Raw genomic sequence first — 18,527 nt, 5'->3', positions numbered from 1 at the left:
AAGAACATATATAGCTGCTGGCTAAGATTAGCTTTTATATTGTTCCAGAGAGAAGACAAAAATTAAAAACTTTGAAAGCAAGAGTTGTGCTGTAAGAGGACAGAGGCTGCAGTTCTTCAACAGGCTAAAACCTGAATAAGGCATCAGGTGTGTGAAGTTCACAAGGCAAAGAAGAGACAGTATCAAGAGCAGAAAACCAAAGGTCAAAGCCAAAGTTCCCCATTTCTTTTACTCAGGCAGGTGAAAGATTTAAGATTTTCCAAACTACAGACTGGTAATTTGAACACTACCTAGTTGTCCTCCCCAAGAAGTTCACCTCACATCTGAAGCACGGATACAGCATATAGGTTAAAAAAAAAGCACAGAATAGTTTAAACTGCTCTTTCTCGCTTTAGTTGCTTCAGTGTTCACAAACACTTCTCTCATTATGTTTATTTTGTTTTAAAATATAAATACCACTTAATTTTATTGCTAGACATACCTCACTTAAAAATAGTAAAAAAAATTAAGATACTTGATTTTCTTCTAGGTCCTCAGACCCCAAGGATACAGCATAGTAAAAGTCAGCGTAATATTTCTGAAAAGAGAAGTTGCAGAATCCTCATTACTTCATGTAAGTTATTAGATATAAAGGAATTAAATTTATTGGTAATTGTGTGGGCACACTAAAAATCTGCGTGCTTGCAGGTCAGTACAGCACTGTTATTATCACGTATTCTTCAGGGCGAGACTTGTATGTGAGATTTTGCAGTGAAGGAAAAGAACTGCTGGCTTCAAAGAATGCATATTAATCATGTGGATTGCTCATGTTTATATAGGTAGAAGAGAAATCTTAAGAGCACTAACTGCCACCAGATTAATATTTTTATTTTTAATTAAACTAAACAAATCGCTAACATGAGGGCAACACTCTAAATTTAATTTCATTGCAAAAATTGGTTTTAAAATTTTCCTTTCCTTCCTTCTTAAAAGGAATCCTCTGCACAACAGAAGATTCTTAATCTAAATGAACACAATACAATTGATTTACAACAAGATACTACTGGAAAATTATTTCAGCCAGTACTACTGAGTAATTTCAGTTACAGTCAATGGCTTTAACCAGAAACACAAACCAAAATCTTCCAACCAAAATCACAGGAGCCAGCAGAATGAGGTTTATTAACTTCCAGAAAAACATCTGGTTGTGCAGAAGAGATTGCTCCATTACATAAAAGGATTATTTGTTATTAACATTAATTCTTTCAACTGTATGCATTATGAGTTTTCTCATATTCTGTAGAAGCTTTAATAAATTATCCCCAGAAACTAGCTGCATCCAAACTAGACTTAATGTTGTGCATATTTTCTCGACGTTGTTTGGTATAAATATTTGCCTCTCCTTTTTGCAGCCGATGTCTCAGAACAGACTTTTGATGTTTGGTCAGCTGACGTTTTATCTTCTGTTTCACCAGTTCCTATAAATAAACAAAAAATTCAGCATCAGAACTTTTTGGAGATCATTTAGTACTGATACATGGCACAACGATAGCGCATTTTCAGTGCTAACATGAACATGCACAACCCTAACCAGAAGGCCTCTGTACATTGAGAAGTTAGTGATCTACACGGCAGTTACGTAAGCAAGCCCCGTCTGTGCTGTATTGCTGTAAGCTGCATGTACAGGGTTGTCGTCAGGGCTGTGCTGTGCTGCACAGATCTGCTGCCATTAAGATAAACCAAGTCAGCTCCTGCTCAGTACTGGCAAACACACCTGTGTGGCCCTGCCTCTATCTAAAAGTGCAGCAAGAAGTTCTCATGTGAACATTAGTTCAGCCTGACCACAGAAATAATGAACAGAATCATCTCCTTGTAAGAAAATCATAAAATAGCTCGACAGACTAAAAAGAGAGATTCTCTGCCATGGGTAAGGTCTGCATGGTGTGCCGCATATGTGTCGGGAGTCCTGTTCAATGCAACACCCTCAGGGCTCCCAGCACCTTAAGAGGTGTGGGATTATCTATGCTGTTCTCTTCTGATGGTCTTAGTTACAGTAAATAGTATTTTAAACCATACCTTATGGAGTTGTGTCTTTCTTATGGGGATCATAAAGGACCAGCACTCTCAGTGCAAAACATGTCTTCTTCAAAAATGTAAAAGCTGATAATATACTGTCCTACTTTAAGTTTTAAAAAAATAAAAGGACCAATAGAACATTTCATGTCCTGCAGTAATTATTTGGTTCGTGCCTATATTACTTTCAGCACCCTGTTTTTTCTGAAAAAAGTTTGGATTACAAAGATCTGAGTATGACTATAACAGAAAACAACACTTTACCACAAATGTGGCTAAGAACAAAGGCCAGGAGTGATTTACAATTCCTCCGGTTTTCCCCTGTTGTGGTGAGGCACTCTCCTGTTAATATTTGGAAGGTCAGAACTGTCTCATGCCTCTACAGCAAAAGTACTGGAACAGTTCATCTGTTATTTACACCCATGTTTTCAATCAGAGTTCTGGTCTCTGTAACAATGGCAATAGCTATCCATAATAAAAATGAAGACATGATTTAGTAGATTGTGGCTGTGATTTTGTCATTTGGAAAATGATCCCAGATCAAACTGCTGCACTGGTATTGACCGCATACTTACATATGTCTTGGAAGAAAAAGAAATCAAATTATTTTCATCTTTCTGACTATTTAATCATGACAGAATCATATCTTGTTGAAAATCTCTAAGGAGTGTCTTATTTTTACTCTAATTAATAAAGCATTAAAAAAAATCATATCAAGGAACAAATCTGTCCTTAATAAAAAGATCTGATTTCCAAATAACTGGACAAGAGGAAAAATATCTATCTAATTACATTTCCTTTACAGGTACCCCAATTTCAGTTGCCTTGTTGAGCTTTGTTGCTTGTACTATCAATTGAACTTCACTGTGACATATGACATACTACGTTGGTAGGAGTAAATCAGGAACCAGAAAGCAGAATTGTGGCAAGATATGCTCTTTAAGAACTGCTGTGACTAATACAATTAAAGTAACACAAGGAATGCGTGAATCCAATTACTCAATCCTGACTTCAGCAGAAATCCTGTAATAATTCAGGAACCACCTGAACAGTAGTTTCCCAAGTTACATCGCAGGCAGGCTAACTGCCAAAATGTGGGTAAAAAACCCCAGCTGGATATGATATGTCCTTCCACGAGCACTTTGAAATAAAAAGCGTAGATTATCTTTTAGTTATTCTGAATAAAATACTTATTAGAACTAATTTACACTGTTGCACTGATGTCTTTCTTTTGCCAGTAAAGCACCTGTGATTCTGTCTCTTCTACAGGCAGAACCCTGAAAGAAAGCTTCTCTACTTCTACTCTGGTCCAGGACAGATGACTTGTTTATACAAAACTTGCTAGAAGAAATTTTGCAAGATGGTACCAGAAGTCTTTGACATGTAACCATAATGTAAATTCACCAAATTCTATTGCTTAACCACAGCACATGATTGAAAGACTCACTAATCTTTCCATCATCATAACAGGAATACTGAGAAATGCTTCAGAGTAAACAGATTTACATTTTTATTATTTAAATTTTTCATCATTCAATTGTTTCCCCTAATTAAATTACAACAACGCATATAAAGCTTTGTACAAGCACAGAAAGATACCTTACTTTATGCGGAATAGCTGATTTTCCAACATTCATGACTCTTTCTGGCACAGTCTCCCAAGTTATGACTGTACCTACTACTATTGCCACAATTGTTTATATATGCCTATATGAATTTGTGTGATTAATTTTAAAATCTGCTAATGTTTTAGTATGTTTTCTCCAACAAACAGAAAGCAAGCTGCGCAAACAACAGATAAATGCTAGCAGCAACAAGAGGCATCAGCTCTAAGCAGCCCAGTGGATCTTACTACAGTGACATTATTTTGCATTTTTAGTTTTGTAATTATTTTCTGTTACAAATAGCTCATTACAGGTATCACTTCACTAGTTCTAACACTCAAAATGAAGATTCAGCAATTGTCAGAAATGTTATTTTACTAAGCATGAAAACATGTAAGTGATCATTATGCAAGGTAAATTGATGCAGGATAAAGTTTTTTGTGTGGCTGAACCTCTTGAAATCTTTTCTGCTAAAGTGTTTTTATCTTACTTTTACAATAGAAAATTAAGTATGTACACATAATTTACATATTTTTAACACATTCCGTGTCTGTCTACATTCCGTGTCTGTCTATGGAATAAACACACATTCTCTAAATACTCTAAAAGGTTTCTATATCCACGTAACAGCCACTGATACCACTCAGTGAGGTAGAGGAGTACAGTTTCAAGTAATTTCCTTTGTAGGACTCAGCAGCACTAATTTTTTTTTTCTTCCAAATCTTGTACACTTAAATTAGCAAACTCAAAAAAAAAAATAAAAATGCATGGACCAGAAACTAGGAATTCCTGCAGGTCATCCTGGCTCTTGTTTACTTCATTCCACAGTTTTAACCTAACTCTTTGTCTCCTTAAGAAAACACAGCATCATCCCCTAGAATAAGAACTGTGATGACAAAGATCAAAGTTGAGGCTTTTTTCTTGCATAAAGTCCTGTAAAAAAATTACTTAGAAGAGATTTAAACATGCTGTTCCTTCACATTTATTTACACATGTAACTTTATTGGTTATTGGTGTATCTTTAAAATACTTATCTTAAAAAACAAAATATAATCCAAACACGAAAGTGTAAAGCAGTCAACTATTCCATGAATATTACAGCCACTGACAGGTACCTTGTGTAAAACAAGGCTGATTCACAAAATAACACATCATCTAACAGGCCAGTAGCAAAGCCTTTGTTAGAAGAGTACCAAAGCAATAAGTAGCAGACTGAAAAGACTGTAAATTAGGAAGATAAAAGTCTAACAAGGGAAAAAAACCCAAACAAAACACACTTGCCAGCACTAGACATTTCAGATGCAGTATTTCTAGGGCAAATGCTCTAATTAGGCAATAGAAATGCTTTGAAAAGGTACAAATTGGAAAAGTACATATTTATCATGAAAGAGTTGAAACTACACCAACACATTCCCCAAACAAGATTTTTCGGAGTTCTGCTCCTCACTGCAAATGAAAATGAGACTGAACATAGGCATGTATTCACAAGGTCAAGTATGTAGTCTGCCCTAATTAAAAAAAAAAATGCCTCATGGATCAGATGTCAGCTGAAAGAAGTTTCTACCTGTTTTGTACAAGAATTAATAAAGAACGCTGGACTTTCTTCCCTTTAAAAGGAAAAGGCACTTTAAAAAATATGACAGAGGTAGCCACACCGACTAATGAGCAGTGCTGGGTTGAAGAATAAGACAATAATGCAGAAAGTAAAATTTATTCATGTTGCCAAAGAAATAACTACTGAAGTGAGTTCATATAAATATTTCAGAAAAGAGTACGAAGAAATCTCTAAGATGACAGGTGAAAAAGGCCAAATTAAATCTTGCCTCAAGCATCCAATTTTAAAATAAAAAATATTAATTATGGCTAGCAACTGAAATGAATTAATTGATTATATGTTGTGTGTTAACACACATTAACATACATTACCCTGCTTTGGCTAAATGAGAGCTTTTAATATGATGTGGAGCTTTGGTGAAAGAACAAAGAGCAGCACATGAAAGGAAGTGCTGGAAATCATTACCTGTAAACAATTCCAGAAGTATCAGTCCTATTTTTCTGTAGACGTGGAAACTAGAGAGGTACATGGTAACAAGTCTTCTTACAGAGACTAGAGAACATTTTTACAGATACATACTAACAGCTATGTGCAATTTAACATGGTCTGAACAGACTAGATAGTAACAATAATATTTACCGGGGGAATGGTTGAACAGCTCCCAGCACTTCTGACTGATGTGATACTTTTAGTCCTTGTTCTGTGCTCAGCACTCTCTTCACTTCTGAAATACATAAATCAATTTTTTATTCTTTACTTATTCTTTATTCCACTACCAAAACAAACATCTTTTGCCTCTATAAGCACCATATTTTATATATAACCTGAAAACTCACAACAAAACATGCAAATACTACAAAACATTTATGTTCTGAATATCAACATTAGTTGTTTAAAACCAGCTTTTTATCAAAGAATTTGTTGCACAATAGCCGCATGTATACCAAGCACATGAAAAGAAGCTTCAGAACACTAAAAAAAAAAATACTTCAGATTCTACAAAATGTTTTGACATGTCATTTCACTACAAAGTAAAAGCAGATGAGGACGAGTATGAGCTTGGTATATGCCTCCAGGTGTGTGCTGGGCTGGCAAATTTTCATGTACAAGGGGCTAGCCTGAAGGTAAGCAGGAATTTCTAAGTATGTCAGGAAAGGAATTAAAGGCTAGAACACCACAGAGTACAATATATTGGAACAATATATTCCAAGGAGCTTGTTCTTGCTAATTTCAGCAGAGTGAGCAGCAGAGTAATTTGGCTTTGAGATATTCAAATTACAAACTTACTCATAAAAGTTATTTAGAAGCAGTATCTTACTGTCAAGAACTCCTTCGCTACTAATACTAACTGAAATAGAGAAAAAGAAAAAAAAATCCACCACAGAAAATATGTTGCTCTACGAATTAAATCCAAGACCAGTTACCCCATCAGATACTTCAGTTGTCTAGCTGTTTAAGATTTGTTGCACATTACATGTGAAGCTTTACATATGTAGTACCAATCAACACGTTATCTACCATTAAGACCAAGAGGAAAGATATTCACTGCAATGTTTTCAAAATAAATTGAATTTTTAGTCTTCAATTTAAACAAGGGTAGCTGAAGAGGTCCTTTTCAGTCTACTTGAAAGATTCACATTTACTGGGGGGAGGGGAGGAATCACACTCCTAGATAGGAAATATGAACCTTTACCTGTAATGCCTGAATTTCTCATTTAAAGTTGACAAGTCAACCAGATCAGGGCATTTGTCTTCATTCTCCTCATCATTACAGCACTCCTCTTGTCCTGTGTGATTTTTGACTTCAGCAGCGTTTTCAGTTATGCTTTTGTCCTTAAAAAAAGCAATTGCAGAACTCTCTGCATCTTCACCAGATTTCTGAAGCATAGCTTGCCCTTCAACTTCTTCTAAGGCTGAACTCAACTTTGACATACTCAGCCTTTGTGTATTTTCACTACTTTCAGTTGTATCAGCCTCTTCATTGACGTACATAAAGTTGTCACAGGTTTTGCTTTCAGACAAATAACCCATTTCAGACATGAAGTCTTCATAGTTGTCTTTATCTTTGGTGAAGAAGTTGAGCTTATTCTCAGCATCTTCTACAAATTCTGATATCTCTGTTGTATTATCATCCTCATCAGAACCTGGTGGGTAAAGCAGGTCATCATCTTCTAGCATTTCTTTTGTATAGCCGCTGGCAGCGATCTCTCTATCAAGAGAACACTCTCTCCTGTGAAAGAATTGCATTTTGTTTTAATATGCTAAATCATCAAGCTACCAATATTCTACATTTTGGATTAAAAATACTAATCAAGCTAGACTGTAATTACCCATACTATTAACAAAGAGGATATACTCTTGTGAAACACACAGAACACCACATGGTAGAGCTGAGCTTTAGAAAAAAGTATTAACAGAATGTGACATCACAAAAGCAAACAACTACAATAGATGATTCCATCTCCATAACCAGTATTTAGGAAATTATTTTATTTTTGCAGGAATACAGTTTGGCTTTAAGCTCAGATTATGTTAAGCAAACAGAAGAATAAAGGGTACATATGACACACAGAGACTGATTCAAGTGTGGTAGCCCTTTGGAACAGGGATCGGAATGAAACAAGGTCCTTTTCATTGCAACAGCTTCAGTCTTAAGTGAAAACTTACTTTGTTTTTCAAAAGGGACAAAAAAATTAGGAAGAAAACTTTCAGCATAATAATGCTTGAAGAGGCAGTCACCATATTTACCAGCATTTTAAAAATAAATTTAAAATTGAAACCCAAATTAATTCTTGATATACTAGAACTATAAAATAGGCTTCCAGAAGTAGAAGAAACTAATTCTGCATCCCTGCTAAAATTTCCTAGATATTTACCATTCAAGTCAAGCTTTTAGACTGGTCTCTCTTCCTCAGCAGCAAGAAGAAAGACAAAGGAGGCAGTACTGTATTTTAAAGCACACTTTAGCTTTTGGAAACCACTTACAGTAACTTTGGTTGAATAAAACACAATAGAAATGCAAAAATATAATTTAAAATTGCATAGTTGGGCCTATTTTTTTTTAGTTCTTCTACAGCCACTTTTCACAGGCATCCATTTTTCTCACAACACCATCATAAACAGAACAACTCAAATTTATCTGGCAGTTTCTACCTGACGTCTTTGAATGCTGGGAAGACCTCACTCTCATAGTTGAAACGTTTCTTGAAGAACTCCTTAATACAGTTAACATCTCTGTCAAAATACCTGTAAAAAAATACAGAAGTGTACAGACATAAAATCAAGGTAATGAATTCTACTGCAGTGACAAACTTTTACCCTGTTTCTTGTCTTTTGCTGATTTTATTTTAAAATCATTCCTAGTAGTGATCACAAGGCAAAAGCTAGGGAGACAAATTGCATGCAGTATACTTCCAAGCACTTCTTAATGTCATTCTCTCTCAGAAGGAATTAATTACATATTTAGCCTAAAGAGACATTTCTACTCATTCATAAATCAAATTACATTTGGAACATTTTTTTGTGCTGCATGACAACAATGGTAGAAAAAGAATCAGAAACAGGACTATGGAAACAAATCATAGTTGACTATTTGCTCATCAGCACTTGTCAGATTTACTTTGACAAAAATCTTTAAATTTGAACCTACCATTCAGCATTTGCATGTGATGTTGATACCATCTGAGGGAAATCAATCATAGTGACATGGTCATCATTATCCAATATGAGATTAAATTCATTGAAATCACCATGAATCAAACCATGATTGGCAAGATTTACAATCAGATCCATTAATTCACTGTAGACAGAGGCAGGATCTTCCACGTGGTGCACCTGGCACCTGAAAATATAAATAAAATATCCTGAACATTGAAAAACTTAATTTAAAAATACAAGCAAAGTATATGAAATACATGTGACAGAATGCCACAGTAATTAAAGTTAAAAAGGTCCTCAAGTCTCTAGTCCAATACTCTCCTCCAAGCTCAGTCAACTTTGAGATCAGATCAGATGACTCAGGGCTTTATCTAGTTCGGGCTTGAAAAATTCTAGGGATGAAGAGAGCCTGTGCAACCCTCTCCAAGTACCCTGTACCACTGCCTCACTGTCCTCAATGGGACAAAATGTCTCCTTATAAGGCTAAATCTCAATTTATGCTCACTGTCTGCCATCAGGAACCATATCGTAATACATAATTTAAATAACAGATCCATAAATTTTTATGCTTCTCCTGGTTTAGGTCATTTTATGGTCTCAGTAGGAACTAGGTCTTCCTGTATTCAAATTCAGATGCCTCATGACATTTTCTTTTAGAAATTCTTATTTTCTACACTGTTAGAAAAAAAGAAATTAAAAAAAAAAAAAGCTTAAAGCATTCCTGAACATATACCTGAGAAAGCAATGTACCTTAAGTGGCAAAATACAAATCATCTGGCCTTTAGAAACAAAACAAGTAAAAAAGCAGTGTTGTGGTTTAACCCTCGCTCACTCCCCCCTCACCCGGAGGGATGGGGAGGAGAGTTGGAAAGGAATGCAAAACCTGAGGGTTGAGATAAGAACAATTTAATAATTGGAACAGAATAAAAATGAAAGAACAATAATAACAATGATGACAATAACAGTTATAATGAAAAGGGGAAGGGAAAGAATAAAATCCAGAGGGGAAGGTAGAAAGGAACACGTGGCACACAATGCACCTGCTCAGCACGTGCCGACCGATGCCCAGCCAGTCCCGGAGCAATGACCCACCCACCCCGGCCAGCCCCCCAGGTATATATACCGGGTGTGACCTCCCATGGTATGGAATAACTCTTTGGCTAGTTCAGGTCAGCTGTCCTGGCTGTGTCCCCTCCCATTTCCTTGTGTCCCTCCATCCTTTTGGCTAACAAGGCCTGACGAACTGAAGTCTCACACCAAATCCAAACCACTGCACTGCAGTAGCTACTAAGAAGAAAACTAACTCTATCCCAGATGAAACCAGGACACACAGTATTCAATGTAAACTGAGCAGAAGTTCTAAAATAGTTATAATCTTACCAGAATCACCCCTGTAAGGATCAAAAACTGAAGCTCAGAACATGAATGATACTGTATTCAATACTGTATATAACCAATAACATATCAAATATGTGATTTCTGTGCAGAAAACAGTTGCATTACTACCTTTTGTCACACTGCTCTTTTGGTGTATTCCTTACTTAAAAAAATCAGTCTATTTCACCAGTTTCTTTGGACTAAGAAAAAAACTTATTTCTCTGTATAAATAAATTATAACCTTGCTTATCTTATTAAGTAGAGTGCCAGTGATTGTGGGCTAGAGAGCATTATGCAGCATGGTGAAGTCAGAATTCACTTACATGACAAGGAAAAACCCTAATCCTTTAACCTTACTGAACCTAACATTGTTAGGATTTCTACAACGTAGGGAATTCAAGCAACAGTACTTACAAAGGATAGCCATCAATGAGCTCCATAACAACTGCATGCCTGTTGTAGTCCACAGGTTTTGGAACAGGAAATTTTCTGTCATGCAAAGCCTGGAAACAGACAATACATTGAAAAATTGAAATTAAATAGTTAAGAAAACATTACTATATTGACAAATTCCCATCAAAGACAAGCAATAAATATTACCGTGGAAGCAGCACACATTACTCAAATGCTAACCGGAAACTTCAAATCACATGCTTATGAAGGAATATGTCATAACATATACGTAACATAACTCTGACTGCGAAGACAAATAAAATCTGTAAGTTTAAACAGTAAGTGCACTGCTATATTGTCAACAGTTTAATTATTGTGCACCTGGAAGAAAAACACAGCAGAATGAAGAGTGACAGAATCATACTTGGTCTGCTAGCCCAAGTAACCAATAGCAGGTAACTGGAAACAGGTTGTCAGGAATTAGAAAAATACTCCACACTAAGCTGCTGCCAATATAGTTCTGCCTAACTAGTTACTCTACAATCAGTTGCTTTAAGATGATAGTTCATTCTTAAATATTAAAAACCAGTATTACACCAACTAAAGATTAACCAAAGGGAGAATATTTTGAAGCTCTACTGTTCGCCTTTTCCAACTCAAATTTAGTCATTCACTTGATCCACTCAACTTCTTTATGGGTTCATTCACTTTTTACTCATTCTTCTGTTACTAGTGATTTTTTCTTAGATAGAGGTCTAAGTTAAGGCAACATAAATAAATCTTTTGTTACTTTAAAATTAAACTATCATCGCTTTTCAGAATGCAATTAATGGTCTCTCAACTCTCTTTTCAAGGAAATTAGCCCCCATGATCATATTCCTTCAAATTCTGACCACATCATGCTTTACCAGTTAGAACAACTGGACCAATACAGAGGTTCTAAATGATGGTAATAGTTCCTTCTGCCTCTGTGGAGGCCATTGGTAGAACCCATTGAGTTTTTTTAAGAGAAACAAGAAAATAATATTTAATGTATATGGTACTGTTAAATAGCACAAAAGGAGAAGGGAAAACTAGTTTTTTGTAAATGACTAGTTTTCCACTGTCAACTTTTAATTACTTTATAACATCTGCATTTTTTTTAAAGGTCAAAAAATCTAGTACTCAGAGTAGCAATATATACTTGGAAATGAAATCTTCTTGCACAGTATAGAACAAAATGTGCCTTTTCAGGTCAGAACACCAGTCTGGACAGAAAGATTTGCTTCAACAGCACAGCAACAACTGAAAGCATGGTAAATTAAAAAATAAGTAAATTATTTTTTAAAAATGACAGCTGGGTAATAATAATTCTGACAAGAGGAATTCTGGAAAGAGTTATTCTGACAAGAAACTGTAAATTTCCTTACTTTTTAAGGTGTTTCTGCAAGCTTATGCAATAGATTTTGAAGGAAAAACAGCAGCACTGGTGATACATAAATTATCTACCCATAAATAAAAAAAATAATTTGAATTTCTCTCATGGCACCTGTTTCTGTTGCAAAGGACTTCCAAGGCAAAGCTTCATTTTGCCACTAAAAAGCATACAAAATACATAGCATTGAAATTCTCTGAAACATAATACCATAAGTCTGTTAGGGGAGGAAAAAAAAAACAACCAAAAGAAGTGTAAATCCTACCACTACTGTAAATATGAAATAATCAAAAGACAGTCTGGAAAGTATCTTCAGTCTATTACACCATTGCTGCTAGTGTGTGAATGGTCACCCACCTTCATATATGCAAACTCCTTCATTGCTGCCAGCCGGGATAAATACAGCCATGACATTTTATGTCTGTGCTTGTGGTAGTCACGTTTATTTTTCAGACTGCGAAAAGAAGTTCTTCCAAGCCTATGTAATTTCAATGCAAACTGTTGCTCCTCTTCATTTGCAACAATGTAAATATCTAGAAGACATAATAGCATAGCTCTAAATCTAACAAGCTAGGTAGGATCTGATGAAAATTGCAGCATTAAGTTCTGTTACTTCACCTCTCACAATTACTGTATCTGGCATGGCAAGTTCTACTACAGTTAGTAAAGACAGCTAAATTAACATATTGCATACTAAGAGATCATAAAAAGAAGAAATTATTGTTAGAGATTATGGTACTCCACTAGAAGAAATACTGATGTGATCTGAAACATCTGTCAGATTCGGAGATCTTAAGGTTCCTATGCTCAGGTTAACATCCCCAGGCTATCTGCACAGCAAAGAACAAATATAAGCTATCCTTGAGCGAAATCTATGGCAGATGCTGGTGTTCTTATTAATCACAATCTGGAAGAGCCGCCTTCTTTCTATTGTGTGGATAGACAACTCAAAGGGACCAGCCTCTCACTTTAAACAGTGTTAACAGACAGCTCATGTTTCATTTCTACCATTTGTTCCAATAAACCCCTTCTCACTGTCCAATTTCACAATGTATGTGCTGTGTCACATTACAATCTACATGCACACAAGAGGAACCAACACAGCACTCCAATAGTTTTGACCCTATTTTACTTTACCATAAAGTGGGATGAAAAAACTGAAATTATCTTTTTGCTAAAATGGTTCAAAACTCTACAAAGCATGGGACAAATAGCATCTGCCTGCAAAGCAACTTTTTAAGCGATGAACTAAGAATCAACAAAACTGTCAAAGTAGAATGACACTCTTGTGAAGAAACATTCAAATGCAGCCAGAAGCCTCACACAGCATTTGAACAAGTGAAACATAGACCTTGGTGTTTGACAGATTAGCTGATGTGACCATCCAGAAGAAAACTTACCTAGTTTCTAGCAAGACATGTGCAGCATTACAGCTGTGTTTGCTTAAAGAAATTATTAAAAATGGGGTTTTTTAGTTACCTGATTCTTTGCCAACACCCATCTGGTTTCCAACAGAATGTATAACTTGTCGGGAAGACAGAGTTTTCAAAGCAAGGTAATCATATCCTGCATTTGTTAACCGATAACCCTGGACAGCTAGTCAAGAATAAAATACAAAACATTTAATTCCTCATTAATTAAATTAATTAATTCTACTGCATTTAAAGTAAGTCTCAATTTAGTCTTGTTTCTTGTTTCAGCTTACAGTACACAGAACTCAAGTAGTATTTCACCCATTGGCTAATATCAGCCTGACAGGAAAGAATGGTAAAGACGTTTGAACTCCTGTAAGTTTTATGAAAATTGACAACTGGGCAAAAGACAAGACATGCTCTTAGCCCCTCTAATAGAGGCAATGGCAGTACTTTAAATAGCCCGGGAAAACCCAAGGAGCATTTTGGAAGATACACATATAGGAGATGCACCAGGGACATAGGATTGTTGTGGTAATCTACAGCAACTCTTAATGCTATGAAGAACGGAGACAAAAAGGATATGAATTTCCTGCAAACTTGTACAGTATGTTTACAAAGCTAGATGCAACTAAAAGGCTGATGGAAATGGGGAAAAGCCTGCAGAACTACTACCTGTCACATGACAGGGAATAAAAGCTACTTGAGTAGTTGTTTGGTGGGGGTGAAACATACAAGGTGTTTGCAGTCTGCTCCAGTTTGTGTACTACATGACTGTAACTAATTTGGGTTGATTCCTGTATGCATTTGAATATTGCCTTAACTGACATTTCTTTCATTTTTCACGGCTTTCGTGACTAAGCAATACAGAAAGTTAACTGTTCATCTCTTTTCTGCCTGTCATCTTCATAGACATGAGAATTCAGCAGACAGCTACAACATTTGGTCTGCACAAATCCATATTCCCAGGGCAGGTTCAAGAGAACACAAAGCTAGTAAGTGCTCTGGCTGCTCGTATGTGCCAAGCTGTGGTACATTCTGCAAGTACCACTGTGAGGGCATTGGGGACAGAATGAGAGTGAGAGCCCAACATAAAATTCAAACTCACTTTTAGTTCGTTCATAAGCTAGAAGTCTGTGCTTCACCAACTCCCTCAAAATTTTATTACAACCACCATGTTTAAGGCTGGCAATGGAAGCAATTAAGCTAGCAGGAACTATTTCATGGTTCTTCATGCCCATTTCCACCTGAAAGACCAAATAAAAATAGCTTCGTTAGCCCCTGTGTTCAACAATGAGATAACATCCCACTTGAGACTAAAATCACTTTTTATGGATGCACTATTACTTTTTCTATGCCTTACCCAAACTTTTTAATACACACCACTGCCCCTTGCTGTCCCTTGTATAATTCTGCCTTGAAACTTCTATAGTTCTGGCCCGAAAATGAATGGCCGATTAGAGTTCAGTTGCAGCAGCAGATGAACGCACAGGTCTACTTTTCTCAGACCAGACGATTTTCTCGCACTCACACGGCCACGCTCCCTTCGCCCTCCTGCCAGGACCCCGCTGCCGGGACAGGCAAGACAGCCCAGCTGGTGCGGCCACGCAGCTAGGCAAGGCACCAGGCCGCACACTGGCAAACCTCTGCTCCCTCCTCCTTAGACAAGGTGCCAAAAGCCACCAGCACGTGCAGAGAAACTGGCGACCGTACCTTGCCGGGCGGCCACCACCTGGGCAGCCCCAGCGACCGCTCCGCCGTCAGCTATCCCGAGCCGGCCGGCCGAAGGGGAGAACGCGAGCTGGGCCCACCCTACGGCAAACACCAACATCGGGCCCCGGGGGGGGGCGGCGGTAACGCAAGCCGGTCCCATTCCCCCGCAGCTTTTCTTCCGCTGACCCCGGCCTCCCATCCGCGCGCGGAGTGCGCCCGACCCGCCCTACAACCGGCCACGCGGCACTCCACGGGCAGGGCTGGGCCAGGCAGGCCGCCTCCCCTCCCCCCGCTCGCCCGTCCTCCCAGCCAGGCCTCTCCGCCGGCTCACCGCTGTCAGGACCCTGAAGTGCTCCTTGGAGAGGTACCGAAGCATCACCACGTTCAGCTTCCCCATGACGGCTGCGGCCGGCACACGCTAGCGGCGCCGACAGCCCGGTTCGCCCGGAGAGCGGGGCCGCGCGGGAACGCGCCCGCCCGCCGCACCACCCCACCGCCGCACCACCCCACCCCGGCGCATGCGCGGAACTCGCACGGCGGCGGCCAGCCCCGCCGGGCCGGGGTGCGGCGTGCTTGGGTCCTGGCAGCTGCCTCGGCTGAACCTTTGCGTGCCTCATTCGCGCCCGAGTCATTACGGACTGACAGGGGAGTCAGAGCAAGCCTTTAGTCCGACACTGCCTTGTCCTCCCTCTCTGCTGCGTAGTTGGGTGCCCTGCGCATCTGCCAAGACCGGCTCCCCAGAAAAAGAAGCGACACCCAAGCCGCGCAGCCAAAGCCGCCCGCGGCGCGTCCCTGGCCGGCTCAGCCGCGGAGAGGGACCCCCGCCGCGCCCCCCGCCCCGCCCCTTCGGCCTCGCCGCCGTCCGCAAGCTGCGGCCGCAGCTGCGCCTGCGCACGTCCGGGCTCGGCGGGCCCGGAGCTGCCGGCGGTTTCGCGCTGTGCGTGGGGGCGGGGCCGGGGGAGGCGCGGGGGTGCTCGGACCGAGGAGGCCTGTAGCCACTCGCTGGGCCGTGCGGGTGGTCCGGCCCCGTCCCAGCCCCTCCGAGGGGGAGGTGGCGGTCCGAACTCGCGTTTCCTACCTGGGGAAGGAAACGCTTCCACAGCCTCGTCAGTACCTGCACCGTAATGTGTACCGGGCTGCAGAGGGACGGTTAATTAATTGTAATCGGTAGCAGTACGGAGGAACGAGACACGCTTTCCTCCGTCGCTTTGTCATGTAGTTACGTGTGAGGAAAATGCCCCTGGTGAACTCGCCTACTACATTTTTCAGATTTTTTCTCAAGGTGTTTGGTGGAAAGGGTATCTTTCTGTTGTCTTAAACAGTAAATCCTTGGTACTTTTTTTTACTTGCAGAACTTAAGCTGTCTGTAACTGCTATCAAATATGCACTGCCGCCCCCCCCCCCCCTTTTTTTTTTTTTTTTCTCTCTTTTTAGACATTTCTGAAATGGCCAGTTAGAAAGATGTTACTATTCAAGTATCCTTAAGAAAAGTTTTCACAATGCTAGAGGATCTATGTGTTTTTGTCTGTTTTCCTTGCAGTGAGTTGCCAGAAGTACAAGCAGAAATCAGATATAAAGATGTGAAATAATTTCTGCATGCAATGTGCTGGCCTGTGACACGGCGCTCTCAGGGTGCTGAGGATGACAGATCATGCGGAGGAACGGCATGTGGTGTGTCGAAATTCTGTACAGCAGTCTGATGGGTACTTTAGCCTCATCGAGTGGGTATGGGTCTTCCAACAGACTCCTGATCACTATTACCTCTACTGAAACCAGAGCCTGATTCTAACTTTCTGCTACAGTATCCTCATCTCTCTAACCTCCACAAACCCCGGTTCCATATCCACATATCTACTTCGCTTGTGTTATCTGTACCTTTCAAAGTATTATATTTTACCATGGAATAAGTAGTTCTGCTAATCAGCTGCACGTTTCAGGTACCTCTGGAGGAGTCAGTTCACTGTTGCTCAACATCTAATGAGCCCTGCAGCAGTTACTTTATAGTTTCTGATGGAGAGAGGTGGTAAATATTTACAGTTGATCAGCTGTTGTTCTGTACCTGCATTCAAACAGAATTATTTGGGGTTGTTGTACTTTATTCATTCCATGTCTCAAAGACTTTTTGTTCTTTGTCTCTGTTACTGCTGTCACTGTGCCACCTTGCTTGCAGGGCTTGGCCAGCATGCAGGTGTGCAGAGCTGTCAGCTACAAGGTAGAGCCTGGCAGTGCTCAGGTAGTCAGGACTGCTTGATAGCATCGTGTGCTACCTGGATCCATGGCTCCCGACCACAAGCTGCTGCTCATGGTGGTTGGGCTGTGCAAAAGAAGAGGCAAAACCGAACTCCTCCTGCACCAGTGCCAGCTGTTATGGCAGAAGTATTCTTCTGTGATCTCTCATGTAGGTTAGGTTTTCTTGCTATAAGGAGTCTGTGGAGGAATAAACAGGAGTAATATAATCAACGTGTGGGACACCTAACCATTCTCAGTGTTTTAAGTTAGCACTCAGTGAAACACAGTGTAAAGAGGACACATTCAGTATGTTTGTTTCCTCAATGTTAGTAGTGCACTTTCAGGAAAACATTGAAAAAGCATAAGAGGCTGGTGGAAGGTCTAGGGAACTAGTCTTATAAGGAGCAGTAGATGGAACTGGAGTTTTTTAGTGTGGAGAAGAGCACACTCACCTGAAAGGAAATTGTGGTGAGGTGGGTGTCAGTCTCTTCAACATGTGATAACAAGTGATAGGACAAGAGGAAATGGTCTCAAGTTGTGCCAGGGAAGACTTAGATTTGCTATGAGGAAAAAATTCTTCACTAAAAGGGTTGTCAAGCACTGGAACAGACTGCCCAGAAGTGGTTGACTCACCATCCTTGGAAGTATTTGAAATATGGGTAGATGTGGTGCTTAAGGACACAGTTTAGTGGTGGACTTGGCAGTGTTAGGTTTATGGATGGACTTGATCTTAAGGGTCTTTCCCTACCTAAATGAGTCTAGGATTCTATGATTTGTTGGCCATTAATGAATGTCAGTAATGCATTTCAGTGTGGAGGTTTTGGGTTTTTTGGGGGGGAGGGCCTGTATGTTTTGCTTTGACTCAGGGTTTTTTTGGGTGTTTTTTTAGTATTATTTCATCCATGTTCTCATATGACATGATGAAGAATAGTGTATCCTGATTTCCTGTTTGGCATTTCTTCTACAAAGTTTGCTGGCAAGCCTTGGAAGATGAGGTAGTTCTATAAAATCTGTATGCTAGAAACACCAGGAACATGTGACTGGAAGGTGAGTTTCCAAATGAGCTATCTCGAGACAAAAAGAAGAGGACATTAAACCACTGTACAATTAATTAATTAAGA

General features: G+C 39.4%; 1 protein-coding gene across 2 annotated transcripts; it reads right to left on the bottom strand.

The window, feature by feature from the left end:
* Positions 1–1,134: 1,134 nt before the first annotated feature.
* RIOK2 (RIO kinase 2) lies at positions 1,135–15,695 on the bottom strand. 2 transcript variants are annotated; one of them, XM_040580055.1, is made up of 10 exons: positions 15,509–15,695; positions 14,573–14,711; positions 13,532–13,648; positions 12,410–12,585; positions 10,660–10,748; positions 8,861–9,052; positions 8,365–8,457; positions 6,905–7,441; positions 5,851–5,935; positions 1,135–1,457 (listed from the first exon to the last, which is right to left on the bottom strand). In XM_040580055.1, exons 1-10 carry the CDS (start codon positions 15,572–15,574, stop codon positions 1,296–1,298), a joined length of 1,656 nt encoding a protein of 551 aa, XP_040435989.1. In that variant the 5' UTR covers positions 15,575–15,695; the 3' UTR covers positions 1,135–1,295. The 2 variants fall into 2 exon arrangements, with proteins under 2 accessions (XP_040435989.1, XP_040435990.1); XM_040580056.1 differs by having other exon boundaries at positions 6,914–7,441; positions 15,509–15,693.
* Positions 15,696–18,527: the final 2,832 nt, after the last annotated feature.

This window comes from Falco naumanni, chromosome Z (genome assembly GCF_017639655.2).
Source record: "Falco naumanni isolate bFalNau1 chromosome Z, bFalNau1.pat, whole genome shotgun sequence".
Classification (NCBI taxonomy): Eukaryota; Metazoa; Chordata; class Aves; order Falconiformes; family Falconidae; genus Falco; species Falco naumanni.
Note: the sequence above shows the minus strand (reverse complement) of the source record. Positions and strands in the feature narration are given on the sequence as shown.